Source organism: Aplysia californica, unplaced genomic scaffold (assembly GCF_000002075.1).
Source record: "Aplysia californica isolate F4 #8 unplaced genomic scaffold, AplCal3.0 scaffold00802, whole genome shotgun sequence".
Taxonomy (NCBI): Eukaryota; Metazoa; Mollusca; class Gastropoda; order Aplysiida; family Aplysiidae; genus Aplysia; species Aplysia californica.
In genome coordinates this window covers 244618-262570 of record NW_004798072.1, presented here as the reverse complement: position 1 = coordinate 262570, position 17953 = coordinate 244618, and the positions used below count along the sequence as shown (strand labels likewise).

The 17953-nt window shown below is 40.2% G+C and overlaps 2 protein-coding genes across 2 annotated transcripts in view; one reads left to right on the top strand and one right to left on the bottom strand.

The window, feature by feature from the left end:
* Window positions 1-8924, bottom strand: part of LOC101864025 (probable tRNA (uracil-O(2)-)-methyltransferase) — a 13964-nt gene extending 5040 nt beyond the window's left edge. The window contains exons 1-9 of the mRNA XM_005109658.3: window positions 8783-8924; window positions 6699-7141; window positions 5988-6111; window positions 4631-4877; window positions 3493-3561; window positions 3042-3149; window positions 1955-2026; window positions 987-1093; window positions 9-192 (exon numbers count right to left, since the gene is read on the bottom strand). Coding sequence (XP_005109715.1) covers window positions 9-192; window positions 987-1093; window positions 1955-2026; window positions 3042-3149; window positions 3493-3561; window positions 4631-4877; window positions 5988-6111; window positions 6699-7110 — 1323 coding nt within the window. The 5' untranslated portion in view covers window positions 7111-7141; window positions 8783-8924. The remainder of the gene's footprint in view (window positions 1-8; window positions 193-986; window positions 1094-1954; window positions 2027-3041; window positions 3150-3492; window positions 3562-4630; window positions 4878-5987; window positions 6112-6698; window positions 7142-8782) is intronic.
* A 281-nt stretch (window positions 8925-9205) lies between these two features.
* The window catches only part of LOC101863778 (SAGA-associated factor 29), an 11227-nt gene continuing 2479 nt past the window's right edge, over window positions 9206-17953 (top strand). Inside the window, exons 1-8 of the mRNA XM_035972700.1 lie at window positions 9206-9270; window positions 10847-11157; window positions 11907-11982; window positions 12458-12530; window positions 13854-13927; window positions 14823-14925; window positions 15433-15618; window positions 16739-16888. Of these exons, the coding sequence (XP_035828593.1) occupies window positions 10867-11157; window positions 11907-11982; window positions 12458-12530; window positions 13854-13927; window positions 14823-14925; window positions 15433-15618; window positions 16739-16888 (953 nt within the window). The 5' untranslated portion in view covers window positions 9206-9270; window positions 10847-10866. The remainder of the gene's footprint in view (window positions 9271-10846; window positions 11158-11906; window positions 11983-12457; window positions 12531-13853; window positions 13928-14822; window positions 14926-15432; window positions 15619-16738; window positions 16889-17953) is intronic.

Here is a 17953-nt window from a genome sequence, read left to right as displayed (position 1 = left end):
CCACATACCCGTTTCGTCGATGGTATCCTCAACGTGTCACATTCGGGCCGGAAGCCACAGCTGTAGATAATTTCCTTGACGTACTCCAGGTAGGAGCCGTAGTGGCTCTTGCCTTTCTCCACCGTGCCGTACTTGCCGATGAAGTCGTGGTGGCAGCACGGCAGGAGGAAGAAACAGCAGTTGTACGACGACCTGGGACGGGAAAAAACAGCAGTTATAGGATGACCTAACATAGGAAAAACCAGCAGTTATAGGATGACCTAAATGGGAAAAATCTGCATTTTTACGATGATCTGGAACAGGGAAAAAGAGTATTTATAGGATGACCTGGAACAAGAAAAACCAGCAGTTATGAGATGACCTAAATAGGAAAAAACAGCAGTTATAGGATGACCTAAAATAGGAAAAAATAGCAGTTATAAAATGACCTAAATAGGAAAAAACAGCAGTTTATATAATGAAATGGAATAGGTAAAAAGCAGGAATAGGTAAAAACAGCAGTAAATATAATAAAATGGAATAGGTAATAACAGTAGTTATATAATGAAATGGAACAGAAAAAAAACAGCAGCTATAGGACGACCTGGAACAGGTCATATGAGCGCCAAGGGGTGAATGTCAACAGAGAAGTCCTTACAGGGAATCAGACTTACTCTGCTCACCTCTCTAGCTTCAACAGTACAAAGTCTGCTTCGACTATCAAGGCACCCCGGAAATAGCAGTTCACAAGAGTGCGACAAACATACGAAAGAAGTAGAGGAAACATTACGATAGTAAGGATGAGGAAAGAAAAAGCAGCAGTTCTCCCCATGTTGTTCCATCACAGTATGAGCAAGACATTGATAAATCAGCCCATAGGCCATTCCCAAAGGGGGGGACATTAACATGTTCTTATGCACAGTAGAATTGTGAATGCGCTGATGTATCAATGTCATGCGCCCTTCCAAAAGGTCGTCCCGACGTGTGGCAACGAGACAAACCGTCACCTGGCAGTTATGACAGGAATCCATGGCGTCAGCTCGTCGCTATGGTTACCGATGATCCAGTCGTAGTCCGGGAACAAATGCTCGGCTGAAGGAGTGATCACTTTTTCCTTCATCGACCATGTGAAATATCGTCAGACAAGGGAAGAAGAGAAAAAACCCCAAAAGAATTATCTACAGTCTGTCTCATTTTCAGGAACAGATGTGACAGATAACACTAGAAAATCTAGAGAAAGTGATAAGACTATTATCACAATAAGACCTAGAGCATTTATGATCTATGTGTCATAATCTGTGAATAGATCACTGATCTCTGTAAGATTTACAGTACTTATGTGTCATAATCTGTGAATAGATCATTGATCTCTGTAAGATTTATAGTACTTATGTGTCATAATCTGTGAATAGACACCACTGATATCTATAAAATTAATTGTACTTATGTGCCATGATATGTGAATAGATAATTGATCTTGATAAGATTTACAGTACTTATGTGCCGTAATCTGCGAACAGATCAACGATCTCAATAAGATTTAAAGTACTTATGTGCCATAATCTGGGAATAGATCACTGATCTCTGCAAGATTTATAGTACTTATGTGTCATAATAATAATAATAATAATGAAGATCATTTCTATAGCGCCCACTCCCGTGTAAACACAGCTCTAGGCGCTTTACATAAATGCATGTAAGAAAATCTGTGATTAGATCACTGATCTCTGTCGGTTTATAACATTTATATATGTCATAATCTGTGAATAGACCACCGATCCTTGTAAGATCTCTGTAGGTATATAGTACTTATGTGTCATAATCTGTTAATAGATCACTAGTCTCAGCAAGATTTACAGTAATTATGAGGATATCTGTGAATAGACCACTGATCTGAGCAAGATTTACAGTAGTTATGTACATCATAATCAGGCTAGCAAAGGTCTAAGTGATCAGTCAGTAGAACAAACCTCACCTGGAGCTCAATGCCGGGGCCAAACGTGTCCCAGATTTTCCGTCTCCTCAGGTCTATCCCAAGGCCACGATGCTGACGGGAGAAACAGAGAAAAAATATCACAATCACATTCTTTTCCAGACACACTCCATCGCAATACGCACAAACTGACCACAGACTTGGTAACTTTTACAAAACCCAATCAGGGTTAACATCAAGAACATTATAACATCAGATAACGTAACAATAAACAAAGTTAGTGGGTGGTTGGCAGGTGCTCTAGTGTGGTTTGCTTCTTCTTTCTTATCAAACATCTGTTGTCCTTATCTCTCCTCCGTCTTTTTCGTGTACGTTACTCTCTCCTAACACCTTTAATCTTCGGCACTTATATGACCTTATTGTATTGCAAGTGCCATAAAACTCTTACTAAAACTAAAACACAAATACATCAAGTGGGACAGGTTTTGGTGTAGAGTATGTGATAAGCTCCCAAATTCCTGATCGTCGAATCTGGGAATGGCACATCATTTTATCTTCTGCCTGGCACCGGACTGATCATCAGACTGTAGAGACTTGATGTAAAACAATATCTGATAAAACAAACACACCATATCATTGCAATGCTTTAGGCCTAGCCAAAATGTAAGCAGAACACACAGAAAGTGTCCAGAACTCTACTGGGATAAAAGTTGGACAAGTCTAAAATAACTAGAATCTTGAATACATAAGGAATCCCAGTTGTTTTTTTGGTTTTTTTATAAATGCAAAAAGAAAATAATCACATTATGCTACATGCCTCTTGCAACAACAAATTGGAGACCTCTCCTAAAAAAGAAAAAAACCCAAAAACAACAGAAAATTACGTTAGGCATTTTTTTATAGCCCCCGTTGACAGTTTCCAACATTTAGGAGTCACAGTAAAGTGCCTACCCGCTATACCAAAGGTACTTGTGTCTCTCAATGTGGTCAAATGATTATCATTAAAAAACATTTTTTTTTATATAACAAAGACCTATAATAATATATTTTTTAAATGACCCCCCCCCCCCCCCCCCAAAAAAAAATAATTAAAAAATTGAACTCTTCCACCCTGAAGAGAGCGACTCACCCCTTCTCGCGTGAGGATATAGACAAGCAGGCCGTTGCCGCAGCCAAGATCCACAAAGCTTTGTTTCTGCTTCACATTTTTCTTCTCTCGGTCTTCTTCCCAGATAAGCTGTGAGAAAAAAACAAAAAATAGTTTGAGTGAATTTTAAAATATTTAATAATAATAAAAATAAAAATAATATTAATAATAAAAATAATAATAATAAATTGCATTTATATAGCGCTCTATCCCCTACTTGTCAACTTTTACAAGCTCTGAGAGCTTACAGAAAAATTATTTTCCAAACGACTTATACTAACTGGTAGGAACACATGCTTAATCCCTTCGTAGCCAGGGGGTGTGTGTTCCTACTGTCAGGACAGATTTTCAGTTCAGCTCATTGGGAAGCCATCATTTGTACAGGTCACTGTCCTAGACAGGTGGCTGTCAGAGCAGGTTTTACAGTACTCACCAGCAAATAAGCGGCAATGGCCACGTCTTCATACACAAATTTCTTTGGGTCTGTGCTCTCTGTCCAGTTCTGAAAAAAACCCAACAATTCAGAAAGATGATTTAAAGTGGAGTGTACGTTAAAGGGTGCTGATCCATATGGCAGCCTATTGGAATGTTTCGGTTCTAATTATATAATAATATATGATATTTCTATAGCGCTCAACCCCAAGTAATTAAAGAATACAGGCTCTGAGCCCTTACAATAGCGACGCATCAACTGTACATTATGTTTTGACTAAAAATCTAGCTTGTTCTCTCTCTCTACATATTATTAATCTAAAATAACTGAAAAGAGTTTTAACTGACATTCGAACAAAAATAAAAAATATTAGATCTCTTTTAAACTACAGGGCAAAGAGGTCCAGATTTCGGGGCCTTGATAAACAAATACCCTTTCATCCTTTGTTTTAAGCTTCATAGAAAGTAAAAGTAATTTCTTTTTGCCAGCTGATGACCTTGTTGTTGTTGTTGCTGTTAGCGATCCAGTAGCATCTGAGCGTTAACTCTTTTGCATGATGCCATTCGGTAATAGTTGCATGTTTGTTCTAATTGTTGTCTTGAGGGGTAGAGGCAATTAGATGTGTGGGGTAGCTTGGGAAGAAAACATCCCCTGTGCTGATGACCTTAAAAGTTAAACTGTGAGTTGGAATGTACAGTTTCAACAAATTAGATAAATATGATGTTGCATTCTTGTTCAAGCTTTTGCGACATACTTCTACGAGACATTCTACCATCAGACCAATCTGACAACTGTTTCACTTGACAGTCTTTCAGTGTACCTCAATCCACAATATCAAACATTTTTCCCTTTGTGATTGAAGTTTGTTCGGTGTGTGTGGGCGTGAGTGTGTATGCACGCGCACGCATGTGTGCATGTATGCTCGTGTGAGTGCATATATGCGTGTAAGTGTGTATACCTGTGTTCGTGCATATATGCGTGTAAGTTTGAGTGTGAGCGTGCGTGTGCGTGTGTGTAGGTGCATCTTAGAAATGGTTGTTTACTAAGCAAAAATATGAGTAAACTGTAGATAGCAGCAACAAAAACACACATGGGGGAAAAAAGAAAACCCCTAGTTCCCCACAGACAGCGATCTGACCTTGACCAGCTCCCTCCCGTACGTGTTTTTGAGGCGCATGTAGACGTCCTTGTACTTGTCCACCGCCACCAGCTGGAGCGACGTCGCAGACGTGGAGATGTCGTTGATGTGCGACCAGTTGACCAGTTTTTCCAGGAGGGTGGTGCGGAGCCACTGCAACGTCATCTGTCGCTGGACGTTGTCGTCCTGTCCCTCGTGATTGCGCGCCCACGACAAAACGATTTCATTCACCTGCGCCCATTCCGGGCTGCGAGAAACAGAAATTTGAATATTCAGGGTCAGGAATGACGTCGATAGTGGCTGCTTAGCCTCTTTCATTGCTGAGACAGATCTATGCACGTCGGTACAGAAAAGATGAAATGTTCACTCAGGAGAAAAAAAGCTGTACATATCTTTAAGAAAAAAAACGTAAATATCTTTCTACTTATTTTAAGAAAAAAACCTGTAAATATCTTTCTACTTATTTTAAGAAAAAAACCCTGTAAATATCTTTCAACTTATTATAAGAAAAAAAAACGTAAATATCTTTCAACTTATTTTAAGAAAAAAACCCTGTAAATATCTTTCTACTTATTTAAGAAATTAAACAATGACAGTCAAACCTGCTCCAATGGCCATCTGTATAAGACATCACCTGCAAATAGGACCACTTCCCCTTTCCTCCTTTACGTTTTTTTTCTTCATTAAAATGACGATGTCCAAGTTATTTCATTCTTCCAAAAAAAACCCACCCTTAACTTCATATCGACAAATTGGTGGTCTAGTGGTTAGGGTATTGGGCTCCCAACTGAAAGGTCGTGGGTTCAAAGTCAAACCCCTTCATAGGCCCGACATTTGGTCCTTGGGAACGATACTTTACACAAATTTTCCACACTTCCCTCAAATGGGAATGGGTATCCGGCTATAGACAGTGAAAGATCTTGTCAGTTTGTTCTTGTTTGAGCCCTTCATTATAAAGATTGGGTGCTGTCTTGGATAATTTTTACTGTCTTAAAAAAAAAAAAAAATACTAGATAGCATTAGTTTAGCACAAATCCCCGCTCAACAACAAGCTCTATGCGCTTCACAATCTATACTATTACCCCAGCAGACCTGAGAGCATTCTGAAACAACCTCAACTTCCTGGGAAGCATACAGTGCAAGCAGCCATTTATAGGCGCTAAAACACTAACATACTGACAAGATCTTTCGCTGCCTTTGACTGGGTACCCATTTCCACCTGGGTGAAGTGAGGAAAATTTGTGTAAAGTGCCTTTCCCAAGGACACAATGTGATGCCTGTGGCTCGAACCCCCGACCCCGCAACCTCATGATTACCAGTCCGGTAGCCTAACCATTAGACCACCAACGCCACTCACAAGTTTTCATCCAGCTGCGAGAAGCTGACAGTATACTTCAACTCCGACGTTTTCTTCACTTTCTTCGATTCCGGCACCCTGTTCTCACAAATTGGGATGAAACTCACAGAAACTTGGGACTTATCTGAAATAGTTTTTAAGAAAAGACATTCTATTCTAATTAATATATACAAATAGTAGCGTCCAGGCCCAGGGTGACAAGGTGTTCCTATGTATATATATAATATAAAAATATATTATAATATTGAGAGAGAGAGAGAGAGAGAGAGAGAGAGAGAGAGAGAGAGAGAGGGAGAGGGAGAGAGAGAGAGTACAACTCAAAATTGGGACCAATACAATTACAAGTAAAACTTCAAAGTGCAGACAGTTCTCTAAGTCTAAACTGCGCCCACAGAGAAAGGAAATCATTGAGTGCAACCACAAAGCTCACCCACTTGTGTTTCTGACTTTAAATTCAGGCAATGTTTACAATCTGACTTGAGAACTACACTAAAGAGCTAAAGATTCAGAGGAGGCTATTTAAGTTCAAAGTGGCAACACCAATGTTAAAGTAAGCTCTAACACGATTATGGGTCCGATAGCCCAACCACTAGACTACTGACACCATACTAATGTGAGAAAATATTCAATAAACAAACCTGTGAAACGAATAATTAACTTGTATAAAAAGACAAAAAACTATTCAATGAATGAGTCTGTTCTCAAACCTACCGTAAAGAACCGCTTCCAGTATGTTTGCAAAGTAGTCTGATTTTGGAATGAGTTCTCGAATCAACAGGGTAAAAGCTGAACTCTCCTCCGACAGATCCTTGAAAGTCACATCACCGGCATGTTCACCCCGCACATCACTCTTTTCTGCATAGTCCTTCAGGGTTCGATCAATTTCCTTCCTGGAGTCTGAACGCCAGACTGCGACAGTCTTTGACCCACACAAGCGTCGGTTGACCACGTGGGGTTTGTTGATCCAAACCGAGACCGATTTCAGGAAGAGTTCAGCGGTGCCTTTAGTTGACTTCACCTGTTTGCAGGTGTCGCAGTTCCCTTCGGTCGTGCAAGTAGCCTTTGTGGGTAGTTCCGCCGTAACGTGAACAGCGACATTATTAGATTCAAGGTCAGTCATCATGTCATGACTCGTGGGCACTTTTCTGCAGCTTCTGAAAGCGAAATGAAAACAAAAAAAATAAATTAAAAAAATACAGTGATAATTGCACCAACGATGAAAATGATTCTCATTTTCTTTGAATTAACTCCAAACGCACATTAAGAAGTTTGAGCAGAACAGGGACAAATATGTCAGAGAAAAAGAAAAGCAATGATAAAAGTAAAAAGGAAAAAAAAGAAAGAAAGAAAAACAATATATTTTTGGGGGTTTCTTTTTGCTCCGCAGTTAATGCATGGCAGAAGTGGGTCAATTGTTACTTTCACTCCCACACACAGATCTATGCACTGCTTTGAGGGTCAAACTGCAGTATATATTTTGCTGCAGATCACACCATATAGCCACAAAAATTGTCGCAAGTCAATTATTTTTAAGAAAATAAAAAAACCTAACTGCGAAATATCAAAATATGGGTTAAAACAGGGGTGGGCATGCCCTCCTGTAACCTCCCTGATTTTCTTTTTACTTCAGGCATGCCCCCCTGGAACCCCCCGATTGGTCCGAAGCGTGCAAATTACTAAAATTACTATGCAGTTAGGCTTAGTGTGATATAGCTCGATTAAAAACCATCAAAATCAAATATCTATTTCAAACACTATTAATTTGCGGCGGAAATGAAGTTGATTTTGTGTTCAGCGCATCAATATTAGCAATGCCCACCGAGCGCATTTTGTTCTGCCGATTTTTGGCCCCCGCTGCGGGGGTGTTTCGTCGGACGCCCTAAAGCGAAGGTTGTTGTCTTCAACTCCCTCTCACGCCGCTTCTTGGGAATGGATATGAATGAAACTTGGCAGCCAATCAGAAAAGAGGTCAATCTTGTAGTATGCAGTTTGACAACATTGTAGCCATCCTAGAAGCAGTCGAAAACGTTTGCGAAAGTGGTTAATGTGATGCGCTTTGAAGGTTTTTCGGAGCTGTGATTTGTCAAACTGACTGATACGTTGTACACCATTTTTCTTTATTCCCTTAAAATTTCATGCTTCTGTGTTAGCGGTTTTGGCGCAATCTTGCCATCAGTCGCCTCGGGCGCTACAAACGAGGCCCCGCTTATGTGAAATGGAAAGGGGGGGAAGGATACTTGAAAACTAAACGGAGGCCTCGATAACTTGTGTTTTTGTTGCATTTTAGTCACAATACAATAGATGTAGTCATTTTTATTTGCTTGATTGCATGACAGAAGAATAGAAACAGAAAAGCAAACATCTTGAGAAGTGGTATGACATTGTGTTTGCGTTATAATAAATGAAAGCCTATTCCCCCCTCTGGGGAAAAGCACACACTTGGACTCGTCCTCTGTGCTCTGTTTGGAAAAGTGAGGCATTAAGATTAAGATTGTTATTAAAGAGTACGGTACTTATTGAAGTTATTCAGTCCAGTCTGGGCCTGGGAAGATAGTCCCGTTTATATACATTGTTATCGTTCACGCATGCGTGAGTGCGCGCGCCTGCATGTGTGTGTGTGCCTGAGAGAGAGAGAGAGAGAGAGAGAGAGAGAGAGAGAGAGAGAGAGAGAGAGAGAGATGTTACATATTAAATTTATAGTATGAGTTGTAGCCTACTAGATCTAGATTCTAGTATCTATAGATTCTATCTACTGATGTGGAACTTCTCTTTGTTCAAGTGTGGATTTTTTTTACCTGCACACTTCTAAACCAAGAATCCAGACTAGATCCTGCTTAAATTATCTTGATGCAATAATGGTATTTCAAAGTCAATGAAATAAACAGTCAACAGCCTGCAATACACGATCACAATTCACAAAAGTTGGCAAGAGTGACTCCCCGTTGTTTTGTATATTTCCACGATATAACCAAAGTCAGGCTCTGCTTGAGTTATAACCTTCAGCAGAACACGGCAAAACATATTTACTTATATTATCAAGAAAATATTACTATTTATGCTCTTGTCTTTCAAGAAAATTTTTCATTCAAGTTTATTGGAACCCATTAATAAAATTTTGAACACAGAATAGCTTGATGTAAATGAATATCTTAAAAGTTTTTATTTGCATTTAATTGTCGGAAAATAAGCATTACATTTTCTATGTATTCGATACTCTTCTAATTCATGGGAAATAACTCTCAGCGTATTTGGAAGCGTCCGTCCACTCAAAACATAAACAAAGGTAGAATCTTGTTACAGTCCATTCATTTGTTTCTCGTAGTTTTCTTTGCTCCGTGTGGTCGCCTATTTTAGCTGCAATACGAAGGGGAGGGTCTGATGAAGATTAGGGGGCTGATACTGATAGAACCAATTGGACACCTGTATTTGACCGTGCACGTGCACTGTTGGTTTGCTTTCACAACTTTCTGATTTCTGTGAAATTGTGCAGTGGGCAGACTTTTAGAAATCTAGATTCTAGATCTAGATCTAGATATATATCTAGATCTAGATCTATATAGAATCTAGAATCTATCTACTGTCAAGCGAGTATCTGTTGTTTTTCAAACTGACAATTGTAAAAAACGTCTGCACTGTCAAAAATGTCTTGAGCGGCCACCCATTGGGCATTGACTTTAGGCCACCTCTATTTCTATTCTCACCCGGGGTGAGAATAGTGCAGGCGAGTCTTTTGGCTATTCTCACCCGGTGCGCGTTCACCGTTATAACCTAGATCTAGGCCAACAAATTTTGCGTTCACCGTAAACCACAGAATTCTACACTGTGATAACAGAAAAATTGTAGAATTGTGTGCTGTGAACAAACGTTCCATTACAACTGTACTTGTAGCCTACTAAAAGCGTACAATTTTGTCTGTGGGCAGTGGAGAGAGAGAGTGAGAGAGAGAGAAAGAGAGAGAACAAAACAAAATGGCGACCCGCGTAGTTCGGCTCGATTCGAAAAGTTAAATAGCCGTAGCATCTTTGTAGACAACCAAATTAATTTACTTTTGTGTTTTAACATCATTTTTAAACTTTGTTTTGGTCAATTTGATCGTCCACACCGATAGACAGTATTGAGAAAGAGACAGAGAGAGAGAGAAGAGGGGAGGAGTAGATCTTGCGAGAACTTCCGGGCGGGTGAGAATAGTCACTTTCTTGACTTTATTGACGTTATTGGTGAGTAGCAAAGCGGCTGTCTTAGTTGGTCATATTACACATTTTAAAAGGCTATGTTAAACTGAGACGTGTAGTGTAATAGTAATGATCTACGGCTCTACACGTTGCAGGTGCCAAAGGTGGTCCCTTGGAACAGAGTAGGTAAGGCAGGGTAACAGACGAAAAAGCGCCAGGGTTTGTTGGCGGAGAAAAGTGCATGAAGCCACATCGACGGGGGTTATAATTGCCATGCAAGCAACTTTGTTGAATCCAACTTTGCTCATATGTGTTTGTTGAATCCAAATTATTTTTTATTGATTTATGATTTTTTTAAAATGGGGGGATCATCTCCTTGTTCCTTTGCCGCTTTTTAATCTGAGTTTTCAATGAATTTGAGTTTTTAAAATTATAACCAAGTTTCGTTGTAATTGACTCTAAAAGCAAAAATGAAGCAAAAGAACTTGGGAACTTTGGTGGATTATAAATGTTTGAAATGAAAGAAGCCTGAGAAAATTACACCAGAACACCCATTAATCACCCACTCATAAAATTTTCACACCAAATTTACAAATGTTTAATTGAAATATATTCCTGTTTGATGAGAAAACTAGATCTAGGTTTCATTTTGATTTTTGATTTTATTCTGTTGTTTTGTATTCACAGGTCTTTGTATCTGAGCAACTATGGGACGAACTTCCAAAGGAAAAGGTGGTGACACAGCGAAATCAGACTCAAAAAATGAAGCTTCGAAATCAGAATCCAAATCTGAGACAAAGGGAGAGAGCAAGAGTGAGGTCAAGTCCTCAGAAACGAAGCCTGAAAAGCCCACGACAGTTTCCAGCGGTCTGAGCCCAAACTTGTCTAATTCGTCGACTGATGAGTCACGTGGCGCTGTTGGGGGTGTTTCTGTCTCGTCAAAGGAGAAAGTTCAGGGCATGCTAGAGCTGCTCTTCTCCAACATCAAAGAAATACAGGTTTTTAAAAAGTTTTTCTTTTCTTTTTTTTTCCTCTTAAAATTAGTAACAGTTTTATTACACAGCATTTGCAACTCAAACCGGTCATTATAATTGCTGAAGATTAGAGGTGCTAGTACTAGAGAGTAGCCTTACATACAAACAAATGAAGGAAAAGAGTTAATAAAAAGCATTTAGGAAAGAAGGAGCAAACCACATCAGATTTGCTTATAATTATAAATGTACAACACTGTCATGACATGGTGGAATCAGGCACTTGTCAATTTTTGGGCTTGTATAGAATTATTGACCTGGTGTCGTCTTAACGCCTGTTCATTTGTCGTGCTTTTGATTTGTTTAAATATCCAGATCTATCTTAAATAAACGTTGAAATATTGGTGATTGAAGGAGATACAAAAACTGAGAAATCTCAAAGTTACTGGCTCATCTATTTGTTCACAGAAAAGTCATAACAGAATACTGGGAAGATGAAGAAAGTGAGGTTGTTCATCTTTTTGAAAAAAGATGTCTGTCTTTTCTCATTTATAGTATATTTGCATTTTTTATGCCAGTTTTTCCTGAACTATTATTATGCCAATTATTTTTTTTACCTCATTTTTCTTGGGTGAAATGATCATAAAATATGACTTGGCATTTGTACTTTTGATAAGATAAGAAGGCACAATAATAATTCATTTATTGATATTGATATGTTCAACCAACATTTCATGGAGAGATTTGTTGTGTTAGTAGTTATTGTTTCTCCTCAGGTTGAACGAGACAGAGCGGAGCACAACTTGTCCAACATTCGCAAAACACATGAAAAAATGCAGGAAGAAGGGAAAGGTAAAAGCAAATGGACAAAAATATTTTCCTTTTAGGCTTCGTTTTGTTGATAATGGTATCTTTTTTTTTTAAAACTTCGTACTATTTTTTTTTACTCTTTCCAAATAACTAACAGTGTCAAGTTGCATTTACTTGTGAGGTTTGTTGACATCGAAATTGTAACTTAGGAAATAGTTTGCAAATATAACATGTTCTTTGAAATAGAATTTACTCATTCTGTACAAGTAACAAAACTGGTAACCTGCAATAATTCCTCCAATTTTATTTTTGATAATCAAGACAAGCTGGTAAATATTACGACAAAAAATCAATGTTTCGATTCTATTTTTTTATTCTGCAGGTCTGTATTGGAGCTATTATGATGATCTTTGTAGAATTTTTTAAACTCTTTTTTTTAGAACCTGAGATGTTTTTTTAAAATTCTCTTTATTCAACTAGTTTATTGTTGTGTTGACTCTCAATGCTTTTATTTCAGTGACGCCATATTATCGACAGAAGTTGAAAACTTTGTACAGCGCCGCAATGACAGATGCGGAAGCTGAAGCTGAGTGAGTACCGTCAATTCTCTACTAGCTAACCTACCCAACGCCACTATTCATAAACTACAGCATTTTCAGAGTCATGCCATCAATCATCAATGCCTTTCACCCCTGGCAGGGTATAGGCCACATACAAGCCCCTTCCATTTATCTCTGTCCTGGGCCATCCTTTCACCCCTGGCAGGATATAGGCCCCATACAAGCTCCTTCCATTTATCTCTGCCCTGGGCCATCCTTCCAAGCTTGTTCCCAGTGAGCTTCATCTCTCTCATGTCCCTTTCCACACATCTCCTCCATGTTTCCCGTGGCCTACCCTTGCCTCGTGCTCCCCAAGTGTTTCAATAACAAAGTTCCCTCAGATCTTAGTCATCTGGATTTATGTTCCATCCAGATCGCTGAGATCAGGTGATTAGTATCTTTGAAGGGTTCCTATATACATATAACTGTTTCACAGCAACATTTGCCTCTATCAGCAACCTCTGCATAAGAGCAACCAAGTTTTCCTTCTCAAGGGGGTTGCTGTTAGGTGGGCGCCATTGCTAAGACCAAAGTGTATTATCTGTTCCCGACTTTTCCCACGGCCTTGTGTCCACTGGTAAGCGGGACTGACACTGCAGAAGCTGATGAGGGACGGAGAAACCTGGGCCAGGATTATATCTAGTGGATGGATTACCGTCCTCTTGAAGAAAAAAAAAAGGTGGGGGGCGCCACTGTTTAGAAGTGGTTTTCAAACTTGGTTGTGTGCAATGGTTGATGTCTGCAATAGCATCTGTTTCGTATGAACTCTTCATCTCCGATGGTGGTTTTCCCACTATGTCAGAGCCCCTTTAAAAAAAATTTGTAACCTGAGAGTGACATACACGTTGCTAGCTTACTCATTAAATCAAACAAATGAACTTGTAGTACAACAGGGATAGGTCGAACACAGAAGACTCGAAATCACACATCCGTCAAACTGTGCCTGCGGTCCCATTTTTTTTCTTCGTTATTTTTATAAGATATCCCTCGAACTACAGATCCTTCGAACTACCGAGGCCAGTCTCGACGAATTCGAGCTGTCGCGTGTTATACTGTATTTTGATAATTCTTCGTCTAATGAAAGAGTTCCTGGTAAAAGAGATTTATTTTTTGGCTATTAATATAATGTCGTGATTGTGATGGAAAATGCCTGAGCTGCTTACAGCGGATGACCGGCACAACAGTTCTGATTGCTAGCTGCTGGGAGCGGACTGCTAGAGATAAAAAGTTATCTATCTTTATTCCAGTGGCTGCCATAGACCTGACTAACTTTCTGCTACATGTGTAAAACTTTCCTGGTTTTTTTCTCCCCAGAGTCATCCGGTCAGCCCTGGAAAAGATCAAAGAAATCAAGAAAGTGCAAGAAAAGTCTGCGAAACAAAAGCATGGTATGTCTTTTTATTTCTTTTTCTTCTTCTTCTATCCCGTGGTTGGGGCAACCATTGGGGCACCACTGCATTTGAAAACCTGCTCTTGCCATCTATTTTTGTCCTCTGCTTTCCTCAGATTGTCACCCATCGGCTTTCCTGTCCACTCTGTAATGTTGTCCTCCCATCTCCTTCTCTGCCTTCCTCTCTTTCTCTTTCCTTGTACGGTTCCATGCAGGATTACTTTGGCAAGTCCTGTGGATCTTGTGACATACCCATACCATTTTAGTTTTCGTTTCTTCTTTTTATTTATTTACAATATATACAATATATGAGGGTGCGGTGGCGGAGCGGTTAGTGCGCTCGTCTCTGAAGCGGAAAGACCGTGTTCAAGCTTCGGTTCGGACACAGACTTTTTTCGCCCTCTCCTGCCCACTCAGCAGTAATGGGTACCTGACTTCGAGTTAGGGAAGTAAAGGCGGCGTGGAAAGGAACTGACCACCCTACCACAATATGACGAAGGCCCAGGAAGTTGTCTCACAAACAAGGCAATCCCCAATGTCCGGATCGGATGCGGGAACAACTTTACAATATATAATTTGTTTTCTATCTTGAATAGGATGTTCTCTGTTTTCCTGTGTTTGTTTTCATGTCTGAAATGTGCTGGAAGTGTTCGTGTAGATGAAGGAGAAATCTCTTTCCACGTTTTTAGTGACAGCGACAGCATGTGTTATGACCTATTGTTTTCCTTCGTTAGTCACGTTTGACGATAAACGAAAGCGAAAGTTGTAATTTAGAATGTGAAATATTTTGCTTTTTCCTCCAGTGGCTTTTTTTTTTTTAGTGCACTTACTGTTGGCGATAAGATTGCTCCTTGGTGTTTGATTTGTTCCCCTTGAAATGTCTCTATTTTTAGATACTGGTCGACCAAAGCAGATAATGCGGCGAGGTGTTCTCATGTCGCAGCTACAGCAAAACGCAACAACACTTCCTCTGTGGGTCAGCAAGCCCGGAGAAAGGTATTGTGTCTGATGTCACCAAAAATAAAATGATTCGTTTCTGGGTTTAATGCAGCGGCGAACACTATTAGCTTATATGTAAGATGTTGGACCTTCATATTTAACATCCGTCTCCGATACGAACGGGGAGACCTTTTATTTAGTATATAGATCTTTCTGTTGGGATGTTGAATCCCTCTCAGCCCAGGTCAGCCCTGACAGGCAGGGTCGGAGGCCCGCCTCCTAAATGATCTAAGTTGTGTCAATGGAGATGTAAAAACACCTTCAATCTAGCATGCATGTAGAGAAAATATTCCTAGAAATAGCAAACAGATTTACAGATCCCTCTTTTTTTTGTTATTATACATGTACACTCTTTGTATAGAACAAAATATGTACCTGATGAAATTTGCACGTTACGAAATGATTTTTGCAGATTTTGCTGTTTACGTGCGCTAGATCGTACATTTGAAACAAAAAATCGTACGATTTTCTGACTCCTTAAGTTATGTGAAATCCTCCCCTCAGTCCGCCCCCACTGTGCGGCGCGGTGCCCGCAGACAGCAACTACATCTCGCAGCCCGAGGACAAGGTCGCCGCCCGGGTCAAAGGTCAGGACGGGGAGGAGAACTGGATCCTCGCCGAGGTCGTCAACTTCAACGGCCACACGGGAAAGTACGAGGTGGACGACGTCGACGCAGAGGAAGGAAAAGAGTGAGTTTTTGTTTTGATTGTTGGTTGTTGTTTTTTTTTGTTTTTGTTTTTGTTGTTTAGAGGTGTTGATACTACAACAGTGGGTGGTTTGTGGGTGCTCGGGTGTGGTTCGCTTCTTCTTTCCTATGAAACATCTATAGTCCTTATCTCCCCTACTTCTGTTTTATGTTTGTTACTCTCTTGTAACACCTCTAATCTACTGGCGCTCATATGACCTTTTATGCAGTTTTGCGAGCGCCGAAGAACTTCTACTAAAACTACAAAAATACTACATACAACAGGGAGCTCTCTCTCCCCTCAACGCCCTAGAGGTACAAGAGGACGGAGAAAGTCAAGTAAAGACATTACTTTTGTGTTTGTTCTTACTGAAGGAGGGTATGAACGGAGCTCCTATACTCAGTGTTGTGTAGTTTTGGTCCGGTAAGTTGTCATGAGGAGATGAACGAGAGACAGGATGCGCACGACGCTGAGTATCTAGGCAGTTGTCATTGCTCACATTGTTTTTGAATTGTCAAAAATAATCCCCCCCCCCGGGGAAGTGCCAGTGACTGAAGTTGTCTTCAGGCCATTCCCAAAGGGGGGATATTAACATGTCCTTTATGCATAGTAGAATTATAAATGGGCTGATTTATCAATGTCATGCTCATACTGTGCCGGAACAACATAGGGGGAACTGCTGCTTTTTCTTTCCTCATCCTTACTCTCGTAATTTTTTTCTCTACTTCTTTTGTATGTTTGTCACTCTCTTGTGAACTGCTATTGAGCTTATTGTCACCATTTGTGTGATGTGTGAGAGTTCTGTATACATAGCCGGTCGTTTTTGCATCAACGACGTGGGTGGTTGGTGGGTGCTCTGGTGTGGCTTGCTTCTTCTGTCCTACGAAACAATTATCGTCCTTATCTCCCCTACTTCTTTTTTATGTTTGTTACTCTCTTGTAACACTTCTAATCTTCTGGCTCTCATGTGACCTTATTCAGTTGCGAGCGCTGTAAAACCTCTACTAAAACTAACAGCATCAACGACATTGTTAGGGAAAACTTAAATGCCCATTGCTGTCGCAGAGGACGTTGCAGATATGTCTCGGTTTATTTTAAATAAAGGGTGACTTCCCTTCCCCAGACGACATTCTATCAGCAAACGGAGAGTTGTGCCCCTTCCTATCTGGAAAGCGAATCCAGAGACAGACCCGGGGGCCTTGTTTTCAAAGAAAACGGTAAGCTTTCCCTCATTTTTTCAGAATTTGCTTTTTTTTTCTTGTGGACTAATCAGTTGTTTTGTTTTTTCAATTTTGTGCTTCTTTCCTACAAGTGCAAGAGGTAGCAGTTCGTGACCTCATTGCTTTCTTGTTGTATCTGCTTTTTTTTAAACAGTGAAAATGTGACATCTTCTTAAGCTCACTCTTTCTAATGAACTGTTTTCACTGTTATTCAAAATGGAGATATGACAAGAGAGCACTGAGGTCGCGAGTTGGTGACCAGCACCACTGATGCCGTAACACATTTAATCGGCAAGCTGTTCAACTGTTCTAAGTGGGTGGTTGGTGGGTGCTCTGGTGTGGTTTGCTCCTTCCTACCTATCCAATATCTATCGTCCTTGTCTTCTCTCCTTCTTTTTTGTGTATGTTACTCTCTTGTAACACGTCTAATCTTCGGCACTTATATGCCCTTATTGTGTTGCAAGTGCCGTAAAACTCTGACTAAAACTAAACCTGTCCTAAGCCCAGAGAAGTAGGCCTTAGAGTCAGCTGAGGGGGTCTGTGGTGTAGCGGTTAGGCACCTTGCTGTCACATGTAGGAGACCCAAGTTCGATTTCCGATTGGGGAGAAGTTATTACAGAGTACCGGTATCTCTGTCTTTCTTCTGAGATGTTACATTCCTCTCAGCCCAGGCTGGCTCTCTGACAGGCAGGATGGGAAGCTCGCCTCTTTTATGATCTAAATTGTGTCGAAAGGGGCTTAAAAATCTATATTATATCTTTAAAAAAAACAAACCTCCCCCCCAAAAAAACCACTTGAAGGGTGGAAAAATCTGAGTTTGAGTTATTGTTTTGTTTTGCAGCATCATTGTTTTGTTTACTGCTACTCCTTGACTCCTCCTTACTGCTGTCTTTCTACTGCTACTCCTTGACTCCTCCTTACTGCTGTCTTTCTACTGCTACTCCTTGACTCCTCCTTACTGCTGTCTTTCCTCCACACCCCTGATCTTCTGGTAGGAAAGATCTACACCTAGCCTACTCGGACAAGGGCGAAAAATCTCGGAGGGCCCGTGTGCAAGTTGCACACGTTAAAGATCCCTTGGTGGTCTAAAATCGATAAGAGTAGGCTTCGGCCACCAC